General features: G+C 49.8%; 1 protein-coding gene across 3 annotated transcripts in view; it reads left to right on the plus strand.

Annotated features, from left to right (window-relative positions):
• Positions 1 to 21,804, plus strand: part of KATNIP (katanin interacting protein) — a 198,132-nt gene that overhangs the window by 86,663 nt on the left and 89,665 nt on the right. For all 3 annotated transcript variants that reach the window (XM_066383111.1, XM_066383112.1, XM_066383113.1), the window contains exon 8: positions 20,704 to 20,971. In XM_066383111.1, coding sequence (XP_066239208.1) covers positions 20,704 to 20,971 — 268 coding nt within the window. The remainder of the gene's footprint in view (positions 1 to 20,703; positions 20,972 to 21,804) is intronic.

Consider the following 21,804-nt stretch of genomic DNA (forward strand, 5'->3'; position numbering starts at 1 on the left):
CCGCGGACTGGTACCGGTCCATGGGCCATTTGGTACCGGTCCACAGAGAAAGGATAAATAACTTACATTATTTCTGTTTTATTTATATTTAAGTCTGAACGATGTTTTATTTTAAAAAAATGACCAGATTCCCTCTGTTAAATTCGTCTAAGACTCACTCTTGACGCTTGTCTCAGTCACGTGATACATTTATCCGTCCTACCCTAAAGGCCGGTCCGTGAAAATATTTTCTGACATTAAACCGGTCCGTGGCCCAAAAAAGGTTGGGGACCACTGGGTTAGAGCATCAATCCTATACGCCACGGTTGTGGATTTTATCCCCATATGACCATCAGCCAATGAGTGCATAAATGGGTGGAGCAACAGGTTGATGTTTATCTCTCTCCTCTCTAAAATCTATCAATTAAAAATATTTTAAAAATAATAGTAAAGACTCACATTAAATGGGCACTTACTAAGTGCCGAGCACTATATTGAGTGTATAACATCCATCACTCATTAACCCTGTGAGTTAAGTGCTAGGTATTTTATTTTATTTATCTATGAATTAAATTGTTTCCATTGATTTGAGAGAGAGAGAGAGGAAAGAGAGCCTGACCAGGCAGTGGGGCAGTCCATAGAGTGTCGGACTGGGATGCAGAGGTCCTAGGTTTGAAACCCCGAGGTTGCCAGCTTGAGCGTGGGTTCATTCGACTTGAGCACAGGGTCTCTGGCTTGAGCGTGGGATCATAGACTTGACCCCATGGTCACTGGCTTGAGCCCAGAGATCACCTGGCTTGAAGCCCAGGGTTGCTGGCTTGAGCAAGGGGTCACTCATTCTGCTGTAGCCCCCCACCCTGGTCAAGGCACATATGAGAAAGCTATCAATGAACAGCTAAGGTGCTGCAATGAAGAATTGATGCTTCTCATCTCTCTCCCTTCCTATCTGTCCCTATCTGTCCCTCTCTTTGTCTCTCTCTGTCTCTGTCAAAAAGACAAAACAAAACAAAAGAAAACAAAAGAGAAGGGGAGATGGGGGAACGGAGAGAGAGAGAGAGAGAGAGAGAGAGAGAGAGAGAAGCATGGACCCGTTGTTTTCCTCAGCTGTTCCATTGACTTGTGCACTCACTGATTGCTTCTCATGTGCCCTGACCAGGGTGTTGGACCTGTGACCTCTGGCACGCTGGGATGACACTTTATCCTCTGAACCAGCCAGCCAGGGCAAGCGCGAGGTATTTTCAGTCCGTTTTATAGCTTGAGGAGACTGAGTTGTAGAGAAATGATGTTGCTTGCCCAGGTCTCAAGAAAAGCCCAGACTGGAAACCCAGACCCCGTGACGCCCGTTCCTGGGGGTTAACAAGCTGGCGGTGGCACTGACCTAGTTTTGCTTCCGAAAGTGCCCACCTCTCCACAGGGGCACGGTCTGTGGTGAACATGATTGATCTGCTGCCAGGGAGCAAGGCGTTTGGAGGTGACCATCCGTCAGGTACGCTTACCCGTTCTGCACAGTGATCAAGAAGCCCTGTCCGGCCACGCTCTCTCCTGTGACCTTGTCTCCGACATATTGATGAAACATTTTTTTTTGGAAATGAAACTCAGTGAGGAAACAACCAGACAGACTCAAATTGAGGGACAGTCTACGAAACAGCTGGCCTGGGGCCCATAAGCATGAGGTGTATGAGGTGTGAGGGACAGGAGGGCAGCTCCGGACTGAAGGAGGGGAGAGGGTGTCCCCGTTGTGCCGTGTGAGATCCTGGGGGGGGGAGTAGTAATAAATTTAAAGATAGTTTTTGAAAATCCAGAAAAATGGAAAATGAACTATTATATTGGGTAATACTATTTGTATTGATGTTAAATCCCCCAAATTTGGTAGTGATCCTGTGCTTCTGTAAAGGGAGGTTCTTGTTCTCAGGAGACCCAGGCACGAGGGGTCGTGATGTCCACACCGATGGACACATGAGCCAGAGTAAAGGCTAGGTGCCGGACATACTGGGGGGGGGGAGGGAAAGAAGAGGCAGAAATGGGGCAAAGTGCTGACAGTTGGTGATCGTGGGTGAAGGCATTTGGGGTGTTATAGTATTCTGATAACTTTTCTGTGGTTTTTAAATTTTTTCAGAATAATTTATTATTATTATTATTATTATTATTATTATTATTATTATTACTAAGTGAGAAGTGGGGAGGCAGAGAGACAGACTCCTGAATATGCCTCAGCTGGGATCCACCTAGCAAGACCCCTACCCAGTGATGCTCTGCCCATCTAGGGCATTGCTCCATTGCTCAGCAACCGAGCTACCTGAGGCAAGGCCATGGAGCCATCCTCAGCACCCGGGACCAACTTGCTCGAGCCATTTGAGCCATGACTGTGGGAGGAAAAGAGAGAGAGAGAGAGAGAAGGAGAGGAGGGGGAGGGTTGGAGAAGCCAACGGTCGCTTCTACTGTGGGCCCTGACTGGGACTCGAACCCGGGACATCCACATGCCAGGCTTACGCTCTACCGCTGAGCCAACCAACCAGGGCCGGGTATTTGTTTAAAATGCATATTTTCAGTCTAATTCTTAAGCTACCAGAATTGGTACACAGGAGGTAGCACACTTTTTAACAGAAGAATTCCTGGAGATTCTGAACGAGAAGGCCTGAAGAGTGGAGCCCACTCCAAACGGAAGGAAAGTTCTGGAGATATTTTGGACTTTGTGTCCTGGATTTGAGGACTATAAAAGATATTTAAAGATTCAAGGTTAACATCTCATCCGTGCCAATTTATCGTTACAATTCAAGGTAACTGTAAAGTAAAAAACAAAATCACATAAATCCACAGAGGTTCACAAAAACTAGAAAGGGATGGGAGGGACTTCTGCCCTTGTCTTTAAAATCGTATCTTGTGCTTCTGGGAACTCGAGTGGGAAATGCCACTTGAAAAAAACAGTAAATGAAAGATGCAAAAGCATAATCGCTGTAGACGGCATCGCCTGTATTACAACTCAGTGCTTCCAGATATTGGCTGCTAGCGTCAAGAAAAGACTAAACTATATTCAACATACTCTTTTTGAGAAGACAAGGAAATCTTAATATATCTTAGAAAGATTTTCATAGAACGTTATTTTATTTAGGTCTTTTTACTAAAGATGTGAATTTTAGATAAATAGAAAATTAATTTTGTGTTATATTAAGACATTATTAAATCAAGGAATTAAATATGAACCTTTTCTTTACTTTGGTAACATTAAAAATACATTTATTTTCCTTTTTTTTTTAAAAAAAAAAATTTAATTTATTGATTTTAGAGAGAGAGGAAGGGAGAGAGAGAGATAAACACAGGAACATCAATCTGCTCCTGTATGTGCCCTGACCGGGGACTGAACCGGCAACCTCTGTACTTTGGGACGATGCTCTACCCAACCGACCTATCTGGCCAGGGCAAAAATATATTTCAACTGAGAAATAAACAATCCCAAGAAAATAGAGACATGTAGGAGAGGAGTCTTACTAGGTATGACTTGAAACAATGATGCTCCAATTCAAGATAAGGGTAGAAACATAGTGATGAACGGAAGAGACCGTGGCCCAGAGGGGAGGCCCCGGCCCACGACTGCGAGGACCGGCTTCAGCTCACACGTTTCGTTGTTTGGGCTGGTGTTGTGCTGTGGTCATGATTGTTCCTGTTTTATTTTGCATCAAAAAACTTCATTGGAACCTGCTCTCCGCCCCTCCCCCGCGTGTCCTGGTCCCCACCTTTCTCTGTTGGTGGCTCTGAAGGTCATGTTGCCGTTTTACACTATATCACATCTTCTGAAGGCATTGGAGCTTGTGACTCCTGTCTCAGGGAGTAAGAAGAACAAGTGACTGAGACTCAGCAAGCTCGGAGCAGGTAGTCTGGGCTTTTCCATACACTGCTGGGGCCATGGCTAAGTCACACTTTTGGCATCCCCACATCCTCCCCTTTGATAAGAAGGGGTAGATTAGCTATTTCCTGTGCTTGTCAGCCCTGAAGTTGTAAATCGTAGGTTGAGTGTACAGGAAAACCCTCTTTCTGATTACAAAATTCGGTAGGAATAGAAGATACATAATAGTCCATGGAGCCCCCACTCACCTAATGACTCGTCGGTCGTTTGCAAGTTCCATAGTTAGGGCTGGACATACCTCTTCTCCACCCTAGATCTGAGCTTCATATTGGCGAGGTGCGTGCTGTCTTCTCGGCTGCTGTGTCTCCGGTCCTTAAAAAAGTGCCTGGCGTAGAGTTAGTTTGCAAATAAATCTCTATTAAGCAGTGAATTGAATAATTGATTGAGTGAATCGATGGGCGCGGGCGCGGTATCGATGTGGACTTGGCACCCCGGGCAGCCCACACAGCTGAGTTCAGTCATCATGTCACTGAGCTATAATTACAGTGACAGTATTTTCCAAACTGTGAATCAGGAAACATAATCTGACAGAGAATTTTTTGGCTGCTCGGCATAGAAGAATCAGTTTGAGAGATGGAGTTAGGACCCTGGAATATTGGGGTTGCTGGCACATGGTTCCAATTAAAATGGCTATTTTCATGAGCAAGGCAGGCGGGATAAAAGCACAGCCCTTGGCATGGGGGGTGATGGGGATGTGGGGGAGGCTTGGCACAGCTCGGCTGTCGCGGGGGGGGGGTACAGGGCAAAGTGGCTCCAGGCTTTCCAGGTTTAACAGAAGCCAGGTATCTGGGTTTCTTTGTGTTTAATTTCTCCCCCCTTTTTTTATGTTGGTAACTAATTTACAATTTTCTATGAACCAAACATAGAAAATGGCCAGATTTGGCTTTCAGCCCAACAGCTTGAAACTTCTGGTTCAGACAAATGAAGGTTTGTCAGCTCCTGACGAGAGAGGAGGAGGATGCCTCCCTCCTTCCCAGTGGCACCAGTGTTAGCCCCTCCGTGCCCAGGAACCCCCGAGGGTGTGGCGCCCGGAATGCACCCAGAGATGCCCCGTTGGACAGCTCGGATTAAAGGACAGCCTGGCTGATGGCGTCCGGGGGACCTCGGGCAAGTGAGTCGGACGGCACAGGACCAGCTGAGCAGGACTCATTCAGTGATGCGCATGAATGATTCATGTGGACCAGTGCTGAGCACGCGCCGGACGCCCGGGGGACGGCAGGTCCAGAGGGAGAGACGCAGTGGCCTTTCCCCCAACAGAGCGTTTCTGTGGGTGAGGACACCGGGTGGTATCTGACTTCCTACAGCGTCGTCGTCTTTCCTCTCTTTAAGTGAGAGGAGAGGAGATAGTGAGACAGACTCCTGCATGCGCCCCAAGCGGGATTCACCTGGCAACCCCGTCCAGGGCCGATGCTCGAATCAATTGAGCCACGGGCTGTGAGAGAGGAAGAGAGAGAGAAGGGGGAGAGGGAGGGGAAGAGAAACTGATGGTCGCTTCTCCTGTGTGGCCTGGGCTGGGATCAAACCCAAACGTCCGCACCCAACGCTCTATCCACTGAGCCAGCCGGCCAGGGCCCTACGGTATCTTTTTCAATCCTAATAAAAATAAAGAATGACCTCCGAATCAATATTGGAATAATGTCTTTTTTTCTTGCATTTCTTCATAGAATGTCTTAAGTAGTTTTACATTTTTTAAAATCATCTTATATAACATCTAATACGAGAGAGCTTTCGCCTTAGAGAAGATTCAGACAGTTCGGAGGTAAACTGAGCAGAATGCAAACACCTCTCTCCACGTGCCCAGCCTGACTGCTCGGCTTCGAGTTTCTTTGAGCACGTGGACTTTATTTATTTTGTCATTCATTCATTCCTTTATTATTTTTTATTTCAGTTAATTTTTACTTTTGTCTCGATTCCTTCTGTAAACTTTTTGTTTTAATTTATTGCTTTTGATTCTACCCCACCCCCACCACGTATTCTGGCTTCTTTAGTTAAATGTTAAATTTTTTTTTATTGATTGGTTTTAGAGAGAGATGGAGAGGGAGGGGAGAGAGAGAGAGAGAGAAAGAGTGAAATACTGATTTGTTCGCTTACCCGTGCGTTCACCGGTTGATCCTTGTCTGAGCCCTGGCAGGAGATCAAAGCCTCAACCTTTGCACACCGGGACAGTGCTCTAACCAGGGGACAGTGCTCTAACCAGGCTCGCTTCCCCGTCAGGGCTTTAAGTTAAATGTTTAATTCATTTATATTCAGTCTTGTTTTCTGATATACCAATGTTAAGACTGAAAATTTTCCTCTGAACACTGCTTTGTCCTTATCCCACCATGTATGTGGTGTTTTCATTGTAATTTATTCTAATTAGTTTGTGACTTTAGTTTTTCCCCCTCTGTGTTTATTTAGAAGAGTTTTTTGTTTTGTTTTGTTTTTTATAAGTGTTCTGGGGGAGGGGTCTATTTTTGTTTTTTTTTGCTATCCCTTTCTGTTCATTTCTAATTTTCCTACATTTGATCAGTGAATGGTTTGTTTGGTTTCTGTTTCTTGGACATTTCTTTTCTTTCTAGCAAGAGAGAGTGACAAGGACAGACAGACAGGAAAGGAGAGATGAGAAGCATCAACTTTTGTTTTTGCGGTACCTTAGTTGTTCATTGATTGTTTCTCATATGTGCCTTGATGGGAGGGGGGGGGCTCCAGCTGAGCCAGTGACCCCTTGTTCCAGCCAGCAACCTTTGGGTTCAAGCCAGCAACCTTGGGCTTCAAGCCAGCGACCTTTGGGTTCAAGCCAGCAACCTTTCGGTTCAAACCGGTGACCTTGGGCTTCAAGCCAGTGACCTTTGGGTTCAAGCCAGCAACCTTTCGGTTCAAACCGGTGACCTTGGGCTTCAAGCCAGTGACCTTTGGGTTCAAGCCAGCAACCTTTCGGTTCAAACCGGTGACCTTGGGCTTCAAGCCAGTGACCTTTGGGCTCAAGCCAGCCACCATGGGGTCATGTCTGTGACCCCATGCTCAAGCCAGCAACTGCGCGCTCAAGCCAGAGACTCCACACTCAAGCTGGTGAAGCCGCGCTCAAGCTGGCGATGTCAGGGTTTTGAACCTGGCCCTCAGCGTTCCATGTTGATGCTCTCTCCACTGTGCCACCATCTGGCCAGGCAGACATTTATGAGGTTCTGTGTGTGGTCTACCAGATCATTTTTATGAATGTTCCATGGTATTTCAAAAGAATAATAATTCTCTTTTTGCCACTAAGTTCTCAGTTTTTCTATTAAATCAAACTACTCATTGAATTATTTAACCTGGCAAATCTTAAAGCATGGTCCCAGACTACCAATATCAGAATCACCGAGCTGCTTATTAAAAATGTGAATTCTCATACCCGTCTGAAAGATACAGAATTGGACAGAATGCTCAAGATCTGCATGTCTTTCTTTTTTTTAAATATTAATTTCTTTATTTTTAATTTATTTGGATGACACGGTCTGCCAAATCATACGGGTTTTGCATAAAACACAATGACACAGACCACAGAGTGTCAATGGAATCTGCATTTCTAATAGAGACTTCCAGGAAATTCTTATGCTCATTAGCAAACCACTGCAAGAGAGCCTACTTAACTTTTGTCTATTTAATTCAGTTGACTTCTATTACCTTGTCAATTTTCCCTTATATTTCTCTGTTTTTGCTTATATATTTCAAATCTGTTATTGGTGCACATAGAATCAAATGTTTTCTAATAGATAGTACCTTTTATCCATATGAATATAGCAGTATCATTGTCCCATTTAACGCACTAGGTGGGTCTTATCAATTAACACTGGAAATTTTTATTATTGTTGTTGTTGTTTTATTATAATTGTCTTCTGTTGTGTCTGTTCTGTCCTCTGGGGCATCTGTGGGACAAATGTTGGCCGAGATCGATCTTTTCAAGCCTCTTAATTTTTCTTCCAAACCTTCTTTTTGTCTTTTTGTACTGTGTTCTTATAAAATTATTTGTTTTGATTTTCTAGCACATTTAATCACCTTTTATATCTTTCTGCTATTTCGTTAGTCTTTTTTAAAAAAATGTTAGCAGAAATTAAAATTTTTAAGATCTCTAATTGTTTCTTTTTCCTGGATAAAATATGCTCTTCAATTTCCCCAGGGATATTAATTTTCTGTGTTCTAAAGCCTTCCTCTGTTTATTAAACTCTCTTTCCTTGGGTATTAGTTCTTTTATTAATTAAATTTGGTGGCTGTCATTCAGGGTGTTGATTTTTCCCAAATGTATGCTCCTTCTGTTTGACGTAGCCCAGCCCCGGTGATTGTGGCGTGGGGCACAGCGTGCTCCCCGAAGCCGTGCACCTTATCTTTCCTTCCAGGTGTGGGGCTCTGAGCCTGCCTCAGGGGCAGGGGCCTCCTGGAAGAGGCATTATCCCACTTTCTGGCTCAGTACCCATGTTCCCGGCTTCAGCCTGTGGGTGAGCACCTCTGGACTTAATGCCGCTGAGGAGCGGATTCTGTGTGTGTGTGTGTGTGTGTGTGTGTGTGTGTGTGTGTGTGTGTGAGACACAGATGGAGACAGAGAGAAGGGGAGTTAGGGACAGACAGGCAAGAAGGGAGAGAGATGAGAAAAGCATGAATTCTTTGTTGTGGCTCCTTAGTCTCCTTAGTTGTTCACTGATTGCTTTCTCATATGTGCTTTGACCTGAGGGCTACAGCAGAGCAAGTGACCCCTTGCTCAAGCCAGTGACCTTGGGTTCAAGTCAGTGACCCCCCCCCCCCAAGCTGGATGAGCCTGCGCTCAAGCCGGCAACCCCGTGCTCAAGCTGGTGAGTCCCCACTCAAGCCAGATGAGCCCGCGCTCAAGCTGGCGACCTCGGGGTTTCAAACCTGGGTCCTCCATGTCCCAGTCCAATGTTCTGTCCACTGTGCCGCTGCCTGGTCAGGTGAGGCCGGCAGCTTTAAAAGTAGCCCCAAGGAGGATCATGGTGGGGTAGCTCAGGTGGTTAGAGCATCATCCCCATGCTCCAGTGCTGTGAGTTCAATCCCTGGTCGGGGCACATCCGTGAATCAACCAATAAATGCATAAATAGATAGAACAACAAATTGCTGTTTCTTTCTTTCTCTTTCCTGCTTCCTCTTTCTCTCTAAAAATCAATAACTTTTTAAAAAAGTAGCCCAATGAGTGCCTCAGGGCTTTTTCTCACTCCACCTTGACTCCTGGACACACACACACACACACACACACACACCACTCCTTCTATGGACAGTTTTAATCCTCACATTTAGGTCTGTGGTTTCCTCTGCTTTTCGTTCTTCAAAGAGATGATCTCTGCTCTCTGTCTTTCAGAATTCCTCAGAATGTCGACTCTGCCTGCAGCATTCTTTATCCCTTGGCCTCTATCCTGCAGTCCCTGTTCCATTTCCTGCAGCCAGCCCCTGCTCTGGGTGGGCCCAGGCGAGGCACCCTGGGGCCACACAGTGGGGCACTGGGCTGGTGGCCCCTGCTCTGGGCGGGCTCAGGAGAGGCTCCCCGGGGCCACACAGCGGGGCGCTGGGCTGGTGGCCCCTGCTCTGGGTGGGCTCAGGAGAGGCACCCCGGGGCTACACAGCAGGGCACTGGGCTGGTGGCCCCTGCTCTGGGTGGGCCTAGGCGAGGCACCCCGGGGCCACACAGCGGGGCACTGGGCTGGTGGCCCCTGCTCTGGGTGGGCCTAGGCGAGGCACCCCGGGGCCACACAGCGGGGCACTGGGCTGGTGGCCCCTGCTCTGGGCGGGCTCAGGCGAGGCACCCCGGGGCCGGGGCCACACAGCCGGGCACTGGGCTGGTGGCCCCTGCTCTGGGTGGGCTCAGGCGAGGCCCTGTGTGGCCACACAGCGGGGCACTGGGCTGGCGGCCCCTGCTCTGGGCAGACTGAGGCGAGGCACCCCGGGGCCACACAGCGGGGCACTGGGCTGGTGGCCCCTGCTCTGGGCGGGCTCAGGCGAGGCACCCCGGGGCTGGGGCCACACAGTGGGGCACTGGGCTGGTGGCCCCTGCTCTGGGCAGACTGAGGCGAGGCACCCTGGGGCCACACAGTGGGGCACTGGGCCGGCAGCCCCCCCCCCCGCCCCGCCCCCACCGAGCCTCTGCTTCCTGCCCCTGCCCCTGCTCTCACACCACTCCCTCCCCCCCTGCTCTCACACCACTCCCTCCCCCCCTGCTCTCACACCACTCCCTCCCCAAGACAGGGGTGTTCTCCTTCATAGTGACGGCTGTTAGCGGTTGCTCCGGGGACTTCATAAACAAATTTAGCTTTTTAAAAAAATGGATTTGAGCCTGACCAGGCGGTGACGCAGTGTATAGAGCGTTGGACTGGGATGCGGAGGACCCAGGTTTGAGACCCCAAGGTTGCCAGCTTGAGCTCAGGCTCATCTGGTTTGAGCAAAGCTTACCAGCTTGGACCTAAGGTCGCTGGCTCAAGCAAGGGGCTACTCGGTCTGCTGAAGGCCCGCGGTCAAGGCACATATGAGAGAGCAATCAATGAACAACTAAGGTGTTGCAGTGAAAAACTGATGATTGATGCGTCTCATCTCTCTCTGTTCCTGTCTGTCCCTATCTATCCCTCTCTCTGACTTTCTCTCTGTCTCTGTAAAAAAAATAAATAAATAAAAAGAAAAAGAATAAAAAAATGGATTTGGGCCCTGGCTGGTTGGCTCAGTGGATTGAGCATTGGCCTGGCGTGTGGACGTCCTGGGTTCGATCCCCGGTCAGGGCACACAGGAGAAGTGACCATCTGCTTCCCTCCCCCTCCCTCTCCCCCTTCTCTCTCTCTTCCTCTCTCGCAGCCAGTGGCTCGATTGGTTCTAGTGTGGGCCCTGGGTGCTGAGGATAGCTCGGTTGATTCGAGCATCGGCTCCAGACTGGCATTGCTGGGTGAATCCTGGTCGGGGCTCACACAGTAATCTGTCTGTCCCCTCTCCTCTCACTTAAAAAAATAATAAAATAAACAAAAAATTTAAAAAATTGATTTTAGAGAGAGGGAGGGAAGAGAAAGAGGGAGAGAAAGACACAGAGAGCGAAACATCAACTTGTTGTTCCACTTATTTATGTGCCTGACCGGGGGTGGCACCTGCAGCCTTGGCATATCGGGTGACACTCGAACCACCGAGCTACCTACTTGGCCAGGGCAATACATTTAACTTTAAATGAAAATTAGTAAAAAAAAGAAAATCCAAGGTTGAATGGGACCAGAAAGAAAAAAATCAGAAAACTAAAAAACATTACGCAGGTATTTGAAGCACGTGTAGAACTCAAATTTTCCTAACTGTAGTTCCATCAGAATCGGTGTAGGGGAATGTGATTTTTAAAGTACACAGTGTGGATCTTAAAGTCAGGGCTCAAGTTCCTCTCTTCTGGGAAGTCTGTGGTCCCGGGGCCACCAGGCTCGATGCGGAGGCCGGCACGCCCTAGGTTTGGGTTCTCGATGCTTGTTACACTTGTAACCACCTCTAGAACGGCCGTCTGTATGGTGAGATTACAAATTCCACGAGAACAAGGACTCCGTCTTTCTGGTTCATTACCCTGTCCTGACACGTAGCAGTCAGACCTGCTAATGGGGACAAATACATTCAGCAACAAGTAGTTGTTGACTAATGAGTGAAGGAAAAGGAGAAGTTAGTCGAGAACCCCTCAGTGCGGGGAAGAAGCCCCGTCTGGGCCGGGCAGGTTCATGCAAACGTGTGAAACGGCTCATGGACGGCCGTGGGAGCTGGTGGGAACCACTGCAGCCGACAGTGCGCGCCGGGCGGACGGCGTTCCAACCCCAGTTTTATAAAACTGCCAGCCAGATTGGAGACGTCCCCGGGGCTTGGCAGGGAAGAGGGGTGTTGGCTGCAGGCCAGTGACCTCTGCCCTAGACGCCGTGGCTTCCTCTTGAGAACTGTCTCAAAGCCTCCATGGCGGCCTCAGGGGCTGAACATCTGAGCTCCCTGTAGGCAAGATCAGGAGGATCTGAGAAATAAAGAAGACATGCTGTCATCTCGCTTTCAAATTTGCTGTAGAAACAAGACCTCTGTAAAAGCAATCAGGAAACACTAATTCATAGCAATTATCTCATTGTATCCCTTCAACAACCTTGTCAGCTTGTCAGAGCACATTTTCCCACAGTGGGGGTGGGGCTTGGGCTTCGTAACTTGTTTGGGGACAGAGAACAGCCAGAGTGGGCCCAAAACCGGGGCCCAGAACTTATACCGAGCTGTTCCCCTGTCTAAGGGTAGTCAGCGATTCAACGCTTCATCTACTAATACTTAACACACACCTCAGCCTGGTTGATGGCCTCAAGGCGGCTTGGTGTCCAGAGCTCTTGCAGGCAGGTCTCCTCGGTGCCATGCAAGCCCATGGACAGTCACTGAGCCCCTGACTCCTTCCTTCCTGCTCTGGGGACCACTTGCTTCCAGCGTTGGCCCAAGGCAAAGAGCCCGGACTTCGGAGTCAGATAGTCATTCATCCATCCACACTGGCTCTGCTGTTGCTAGCACTGTGGCCTGAAGCTGGTCCTCAGGTGCCCTGGGCCTGTGAGATCAGGACACCCACGTAGGGGGCGGTGAGAGGCTGCAGGGGGATAGGGTGAGTAGAGAGGCTGGTTGGTTACTGGCAGCTGCTGCTGTTGATGTTATAGTTATTATTGCTATTGTACTGTCGCAAACACGGTTTTGTGGTTGTCCCGGTTCGCTCTTTTCCTAGCCCAGCAGAAGGAGGCAGATCAGGCCTGTAAGGCTCTAATCCACTGACCAGCAAGCCCTGCTGCACTGTAGTCAGCGGTCCGGTGTGCATCCCTCCCTCCTGGGCCCCCTCCCGGCCCGGCCCTGCGGCGAGGAGGCCGATTTGCATGCAGTCCAGTCTCTGTCTCCACCAGCCAGGGTTTCGACTGGGCTCCGCACAGAGGGCTTTCTGTGGAAAGGACTTGAACTTAACATTTTATTTTATTTTATTTTATTTATTTTTATTTGTGTGTGTGTGTGTGTGTGTGTGTGTGTGTGTGTGTGTGTGTTTCTGAAGTTGGAAATGGGGAGGCAGTCAGACAGACTCCCGCATGTGCCCAACCGGGATCCACCCGGCATGCCCACCAGGGGGCGATGCTCTGCCCACCAGGGGGCGATGCTCTGTTGCAACCGGAGCCATTCTAGCGCCTGGGGCAGAGGCCATGGAGCCATCCCCAGCGCCCGGGCCAACTTTGCTCCAATGGAGCCTTGGCTGCGGGAGGGGAAGAGAGAGACAGAGAGGAAGGAGAGGGGGAGGGGTGGAGAAGCAGATGGGCGCTTCTCCTGTGTGCCCTGGCCGGGAATCGAACCCGGGACTCCTGCACACCAGGCCGACGCTCTACCACTGAGCCAACCGGCCAGGGCCTAACTTAACATTTTAAATACTGAACATTGAAAATTGCATATAACAAGGCTGTAAAGCAAAGATATAAAGTTAGTTTTTGCAGAGAAATTGCTGGATGACAGCTTCAGAAGCAGCCGGGAGGGGCCCCAGAGTGACTGCTCTAAAAGTATCGGCCAGCAGGTTGGCTTTCAAGGCGGTCCCGTCCCGTCCCCCCCCCCCCCCCCCCCCCCGCGCGCAGGTCCCGGTCCTCATCTTTCCAGACGGAAAGGTTTTGAACGGCTTTCTCCAGGGAGTGTTGCTACTTAGTTCATCCCCCTTTCGCCCTTGGAACGGATGGTTTCAGATCACAGGGGCCTGAAAAGGGCAGAGATTACGGGGCGTGGCTCATCCAGCACGAGCAAAGGTATTCTTCTTTTGTGAGGAGATACCAGCATGCAGAGTTCAGGCTTCTTTTTACTATATTTTGTGTAATACAATTACGGCATTTAAATTTGTATTAATTTAACAGAAGCAAAACTAAATTGGAAAAAGAGGAATTATTAAAAAAATTTCAATTTTCTTATTACAAGAGATTTTTCTTAAAATTAAAAAAAAAAATCTCATCAGTTTAACAAATTAGGAAAGAAGAATTAAGGGGTCAGAGTGACCCTCTTTTTAAACTTGACGTTTCCGTTGAAGGTGGATTTGGATTGGCTCGCTGGTTTGGGAAATGAGGCCGAGCGCCAGGCTGCCTGCCCTCGTCTGGGTTTGTCAGCCGGGCTGAGGGCGTGGGGCGCAAACATCGCCTTCTGCTGTGCAACCCGGAAGTGCTCCGTTCCCTGGTCTGCGCTCAGTCTCTGAGTGGCTGCAGCGCTCACCAGATCTGCTGCCACCGCTCCTCCCGGTCTGTGCTCTTTATTGTGACTTCACTCTCCAGCCTCTGGATTTTGTCATCTGGGAGTTTTTTCTAAGGGTTCCTGGGTGTTTCTTCTTGATGTTTTTAAGTCTGGACCACTTGAGTGGGTGCAGTACATTAGACCAGGGCTCCCCAAACTATGGCCCGTGGGCCGCATGCGGCCCCCTGAGGCCATTTATCCGGCCCCCGCCGCACTTCCAGAAGGGACACCTCTTTCATTGGTGGTCAGTGAGAGGAGCACATTGACCATCTCATTAGCCAAAAGCAGGCCCATAGTTCCCATTGAAATACTGGTCAGTTTGTTGATTTAAATTTACTTGTTCTTTATTTTAAATATTGTATTTGTTCCTGTTTTGTTTTTTTTACTTTAAAATAAGATATGTGCAGTGTGCATAGGGATTTGTTCATAGTTTTTTTTTATAGTCCGGCCCTCCACCGGTCTGAGGGACAGTGAACTGGCCCCCTGTGTAAAAAGTCTGGGGACCCCTGCATTAGACAGACGCTGCTCTGCCGTCTGCTGGGGTCGAGTGCCGCTGCTCCCCTCTTTCTGAGTCACGCCGTTGGGGACAAGATGTGTTTCAGGGCTGGGGTCCAGGTCCTTTCCACCACTGCTCCTCCCGTTACTGTGGGGGATTTATTTATTTGAAGGACTGAGGGGCAGGATTGAAACATACATGTAAATATATCACTTTCTAGTTACAAAATTAGGAATAGGCTTTTAAGAAGAAAGTCAGTAAAATGAAGAGGAACATGCCTATAATGTCACCCTCAGAGAGACTGTGGTTAATACATAGTTTAATGACTAATTTTCCAGAGCATTTGTATGCACAGAAACTGATAATTATTTTTAAAATTGGGTTTATAATACATGCTCATTTTTTGACATGCTTCTTTTTCTTTTTCTTTTTTTTAATTTAGAAAATTAAATCTAACAGGGTGACACTGGTCAACAAGAGTGTACATGGATTTGGGGCGAACATCTCCACATCATTTGGACAGCCGATTATGTTGTCTACCCATCACCCAAAGTCAAATCATCCTCCGTCACCTTGTATTTGTCCCTCTCTTTATACCGCTCCTGACAGGCTTCTTTTTACTCAAGTGTGTATCTTGCTTTTGTGTTGAGACAGTGAACACAGTCTAGCTCGCTCTCTGCAAGGGCTGCCCAGGCTCCGTCCGAGCTGGTCCAGAAAAGGACCTGGGCCCCCAGCCCCGAAACACATTCTTGTCCCCAAAGGCGTGACTCAGAAAGCGGCGAGCCGCAGCACTCAACCCCGGCAGACGGCAGAGCAGCATATGTCTAACGTACTGCACCCGGTCAAGTGGTCCAGACTTAAAAACATCAAGAGGAAACTCAGGGAATAAAACATCCATGAGCCCTTAGAAAAAAACTCCCAGATGATAGCCCCTCCTACAGGTGAACATGGGGGTCGTTCTCTGTTGTAACGATGCCCCAAGAGTCTTTGTATACTTAAGAGTGAGAGATAAGCATCTGGAGGGACTTGGTCTAAAGGTGTTTGTGTATATATGCAGTTAATTTCTAGTCTGTCATCTCTGCCTCCAGAACACATCTCAGAGTGCCTCTCCAGTCCCCGCCTCTGCTGCCGCATGCCCCATGTAACCTGGTCACCACAGCAGCCACCACCGCCGCTCGCCCTGTCCCATCCTGTCCCCATCCCGGCCCCGCCTCTGCCGCCGCCCCATGCTTTACCTTCCCCGGCTACCGCAGCTGCTGCTAGCCCCTTTCCATCCCGGCCCGACTCAAAATCCACTTAGCCGGCCCTGGCCGGTTGGCTCAGTGGTAGAGCGTCAGCCTGGCGTGCAGAAGTCCCGGGTTCGATTCCCGGCCAGGGCACACAGGAGAAGCGCCCATCTGCTTCTCCACCCCTCCCCCTCTCCTTCCTCTCTGTCTCTCTCTTCCCCTCCCGCAGCCGAGGCTCCACTGGAGCAAAGATGGCCCGGGCGCTGGGGATGGCTCCTCAGCCTCTGCCCCAGGCGCTAGAGTGGCTCTGGTCGCGGCAGAGCGATGCTCCGGAGGGGCAGAGCATCGCCCCCTGGTGGGCAGAGCGTCGCCCCTGGTGGGCAGAGCGTCGCCCCCTGGTGGGCGTGCCGGTGGATCCCGGTCAGGCGCATGCGGGAGTCTGTCTGACTGTCTCTCCCCGTTTCCAGCTTCAGAAAAATACAAAAAAAAAAAAAAAAAATCTACTTAGTATCCAAGCACCGTACTGATCTTTAAAGACAGAAATCAGATAATGTTCTATTTCTGCTTAGTGCCCTTCAGTGTCCTCTCATTGTCCACTAAACAAAGTCTAGACTCTGCCCCGAGGCCTACACAGCCCTGACCTGGGTGACCCCTCCCCGTTCCCTGCCCTCTCCCCCCCCATCTGTGTGCCCTGCCCTCCAGCCAGTGCCACCGCTGACCTTGGCCTCTGCCGTCCCTCCTGCCGGACATGCCACGCTGTGTCCCGGAGGACACTCACTGGGCAGCTAGCTCTTCATGCCCCGGCCTCCATCGGGCTCCCCCCGGGCCCGACTCTGACCGGCCGTCCAGGCAGGCCGTCCCCTTCACGGTCCTGGTCGCACCTGCAGCGCCCATGTCTGTCTCCGTGCAGCCGCTGCCCGAGGCTTTGCCGCCTGATTTCCCACCCTGTGTCCGCCCCAGCGCAGCACCCTGAGCGCGCTGGCTGCGTGCATGAAGGCGGTGACAATGGCGGTCGCCACGTCGCCCTGCCCTTTGACTGGACCACGGCCGAATGCAAGAGACGCCATTTTATACGTGGATAATCTAGAAGGAACAGGGAGCAGTGGCAGGGGGGCACAAGTGACAACTCTGCCATTTAACCACGAAAACAAGTTGCACCAGCTCAAAGGCTCTCGGCCTCCGTTCTCCAGTTTTGGGGAACTCCAAAAATGTAGTCACTTAAAATGTGGGGTTCCAACTCACCCCCAGTGCAGACCATTACTTTAGTGGAAAGGTTCTGTGAGGCAGGGGTTTGTTAGCACATCTGTATGGGTGTCAGAACGCAGATGGAGGTAAGTAAGCTGAGAAGGGTCACGTCACGAATGCCACCTCCGAGGCCTGTGGGTGCCCTCTGCCACTACCCATCACTGATGTAAAACAGTCACTTAGAAAACATTTGTCAGGCACCTACTGTACGCCGGGCAGCGTTCTGTTTGCTCACTAAATATCACAGCTGCATGGTATCGGGCAGGGTGACAGGGAGGGAGTGTCAATGGCAGACAGCTCTGTGAGTTTCCTGTTGCTCCTGTAACAACTTACAGGAACTTGGCGGCTTATTCTACAGTTCTGGGGGTCAGATGCAAACTCAGTTTCACCGGTCTAAATTCAAGATGTCAACAGACCTGCATTCTTTCTGGAAGCTCTAGAGGAGGACCCCTCCTCTCCTTCTTCAGAGCCAGCGGTGTCCCGTCCCACCCTCTCCCTGGCCTCGGTCTCCGTCCTTACCCCTTCTCTTTCCGACTCGGATCTTCTTGCCTCCCTTTGACCAAGACCCCTGTGATTACATTAGGCCCATCTGGATAATCCAGGATAATCTCCCCCGTCTCAGGATGCTTAATTTAATTACATCTGCAAAGCCCCTTCGCCATGTAAAGTGACAGTCACAGGTCCCGGGGATCAGAACATGGGCATCTTTGGGGCCGTCTGTTCAGCCTCCAACAGTCCGCCCTCTGGCCTCCAAGATTTATTTCCATTCTACATGCAAAATACGTTGGTGCCATTTCAAATTTCCCAGAGGTCTAACCCAGGGGTCCCCAAACTACGGCCCGCGGGCCACATGCAGCCACCTGAGGCCATTTATCCGCCCCTGCCGCACTTCCGGAAGGGGCGCCTCTTTCATTGGTGGTCAGTGAGAGGAGCACTGTATGTGGTGGTGCCGCAAAGCGCAGCGTCGCTCACGTACAGTACTACTTCGGTGACGCGGGACGCACGCGTCACGGCTCCAGAAGTGCGTCATATCCCTTGTTACGGCTAGCAGTGACAAATATGGAACCGGACATTGACCATCTCATTAGCCAAAAGCAGGCCCATAGTTCCCATTGAAATACTGGTCAGTTTGTTGATTTAAATTTACTTGTTCTTTATTTTAAATATTATATTTGTTCCCATTTTGTTTTTTTACTTTAAAATAAGATATGTGCGGTGTGCATAGGGATTTGTTTAGTTTTTTTTATAGTCCGGCCCTCCACTGGTCTGAGGGACAGTGAACTGGCCCCCTGTGTAAAAAGTTTGGGGACCCCTAGTCTAACCCATTACAGTATCAACGCAAGTCCAAGCTATTGTCTAAGTCTCATCTGCTCAGCATTCCCAAATTTCATCATTTATCATCTAAATTAGGTATAGGTGAGACTCTGGGTATAACTCGCATTAGGGCAAAATTCCTCCCCACCTGCCTACTTGTGGAACTAGAAAGCCAGTCATCTGCTCCTAAATGCAATAGTGGGCCAGGCGCAGGATGGCAGTTACAGAAATTCTCACTACAATGGGGAGAAAATGAAAGGAAAAAAGATGTCACCAAACCCAAGCAATTTTGAAGTCCACTGGGCCAATTCCATTAGGTTTCAAGGCCCAAGAATAATTCTCTGGAGCTCAGGGCCCCACCCTCTGGGCCCAGGGCTCTACTCTTGGAGTCGTCGTCCTTCTTTCATGAAGGGTACCGTGTGCTTGCAGCTAAGTAGTCTTACCAACCTGTTTCCTGTCTGTAGAATTTTGAGACCCTTCTTTTATTTTGTCTTTTCTCTCTCCCATTCAGTTCAAGCTGGCAGCGTTTCTGCTGGTATGACACTCTCAAAAACCATGTGGGTCTCTTATGCATGTCACTAGAATTTATTCCATTAGACAAGAGGTTTCTCCACAGATCTTTCCTGCATAATCCCATCTCTATTTCTGGCTTCTGCTGAGATGTCTAAGGAGATCCATGAGTCGCATGTGTAATCTCTTCAGATAGTCCTCTGTGTGGTTGAATGCTCTAAACCAGTGGTAGTCAACCTGGTCCCTACCGCCCACTAGTGGGCGTTCTGGCTTTCATGGTGGGCAGTAGCGGAGCAACCAAAGTATAAATTAAAAGATAGATTTAACTATAGTAAGTTGTTTTATAAAGATTTATGCTGCCAAACTTAGCGAAAATCCGACATAAAGTACTTGGTAAGTAATTATTACTATATGCTTTAACTTGCTGTAACTCTGCTTTATAAATTTTATAAAGTAAAGTTACTTCCCTACGTTATAAATCACCATGACTGTGGAACCGGTGGGCAGTTAGAAAGTTTTACTACTAACAGAGATACAGAAGTGGGCGGTAGGTATGAAAGGGCTGACGGACGAGCCCTGCTCTAAAGTTTGGACCCTCTGCAACAGCAGCCAGAGGTTGCTCAGTCATAGCCTCACTTTTCTCCCCAGAGCATGCTTTCCTGACGAGGCATCTGTCTCCTAATGTTAATGTCACTTGCAACCTGGATAGATTGAGAACTTCCCAGATCACCAAATCCTCACCAAATCCTAGTTCCTTTTTACTTAACAGTTTTTTCCCTCCGTCTGTCTCTTTCCTTTCACATTTTATTCTAAGCAGCTAGAAGAAACCAGACTATAGCTTCCACACTTTTACTTGGACATCTCTTGCTAAATCCCCAACTCCATCGTTTATAAAGTTTCCCAACTGTAGAACACAGGTCAGCCAAAACTTTGCCACGTACAACAGAAGTCCCCCTCCTCTGGTTTCCAATTCCAGGTTCCTTGTTTCCTCACCAGCTGCGCCTTTCATGCTTGTATTTGTCATTGGTCTGTTCAGGATTGTTTCTTTAAGATGATCGTAGTTTTCTATACGGTGCTTCCTACGTCTCTCTGAGCCCTCCCTGAGTCATCGGACCCAGGGGCTAGGACCTGGACCCCTTGGGGAGTCATTCTTCAGCCTACCGCAGCAACTCCTCTAAGTTTATTGGTCAACCACCAAATCTTTACCGATGCTTCTTATCTCCTAGCGATGTAAGATACTGTGAGGGCTACCGGGGTGGTCTAGTTTTAAGTGCTTAAACGTTCTGACATCTAGGGGCTTCTAAACATCCTTCGGCACACAGGACAGCCCCCACAGCTCTCTGCCGGGCAGGTACCACCACCTGGATCGTCAGGGCCATTTGGAGGCCTTTTGGGATTTCATATTCAAAGTGTGGCCCCTAGACCAGCAGCATCCACGTCACCTTGTGAGAAATGCAAATTCTCGGGCCTCGCTCGGAACCCACTGAGTCCCAAACTGCGGGTGGGACCCCGCAATCTTGTTTTAACAGCCCCCAAAACGGAATGTCTCACTCATACGCACATGCGCACGCACACGGGCACGCACGCATGCACACGCACTCTCAGCGCATCCCGGGCGCGTCAGCAGCACAGTTAACACATACAAACGTTCTGTCTGGAGAGTCGCTCGCATGTCCCCGCCCTTCGAAGTGATGGCAGCACCCGGTGGCGACGGTTTTGGTCAATGTTAGTTCGGTGGGAGTAGTTCTTTGGTTCTGATGCTCTCTTTCAAATGAGTGTTTATCAAAGTAACATTTCTCACTGTTCTCGACTTCTGGCAGGAGCTAAGAAAAAGCCTGGAACTTAGTGTAAATCTACAGAGAAAACAGAAGGATGGTTCCAGTGACGAGTATGACTCCATTGAAGAGGACGTGCTCTCCGAGCCTGAGCCCGAGGACCAGGCACTGGCGGGCAGTCCCAGACCTGACCCTCCTCTTTCCGGGGGGGACTCGGTGCAGAAGGACGTTTCTGAGGACCAGGAGGCAGAAGGACACCCTCCACGGGGCTCAGACACCCTCGTGCTGCTGGAGTTCAACCCGGCTTCCAAAAGTAAGCTCCGCCTTGCGAGGCATCTCTCGCCTCTGGCGTCCTGGATCTGGCAGTAGGACTGCAGTGTCCAGCTGTGGTTGGAATTCAGCTTCGGGTGGACCGTCCCGTCTTCTAGGCCAGGGAGTTGTACCAGCCAGGTCTCTGCTGATTGGTTGCAAGAGGCAGAGGCCTCCCAGTGACCCCGGAGTTCCGGGAAGTGCGGGTCCGCCAGCTGTGGGCCGATCCTGTGCGTTGTGGGATGTTTACCAGCATCTGCATGCCGGCTGCCCTCAGCAAAGGGGGCCGTGTATTGGCTTGAAATACTGGGGAGCCCAGGGCTTAGCAGGACTCGTTTCTCTTCTCTCCTCTTCCCCTTCCTCCCCTCTTCTCCCTCTCTCTTGCCTTTCCCCTTCCTGTTCATCCCCTTTTCTTCTCCTTCCCCCCCGACCCCATCTCTGCCTGCAGGAAGAATTGAGACATTGGCTTTGCAACTTCATCAGAAAGTGGATTTTCCTTCCTACAAGCTCCAGCATAGGTCCTAGCCCCGGCTTTCAAAGCCACACTGGGTCACATCTCTGAACTAGTCGCCGTGGCTCTGGCCGGCCAAGGTCCAGCTGTGGGTGTCCCCCCACCCCCCCGCCCAAACCATGGGAACCTATAGCAGCTTCCAAAGTAAAGTCAAGGCAAGTCTGAGGAGGGCGGAGAGCAAGCTGGGTGGGCAGACGCCGCCATCCACTGGGGGAGGGTTGTCGGAAAAAACCCTGGGAAGTAGAGTAAGACAAACAGTGGGTGGGGCAGGGGGTTGGGGGGCTCCCGCAGCACTTCTCACTCTCCCAACCAAGCTTGGCGTCGCC

Source organism: Saccopteryx leptura, chromosome 4, assembly GCF_036850995.1.
Source record: "Saccopteryx leptura isolate mSacLep1 chromosome 4, mSacLep1_pri_phased_curated, whole genome shotgun sequence".
NCBI lineage: Eukaryota > Metazoa > Chordata > Mammalia > Chiroptera > Emballonuridae > Saccopteryx > Saccopteryx leptura.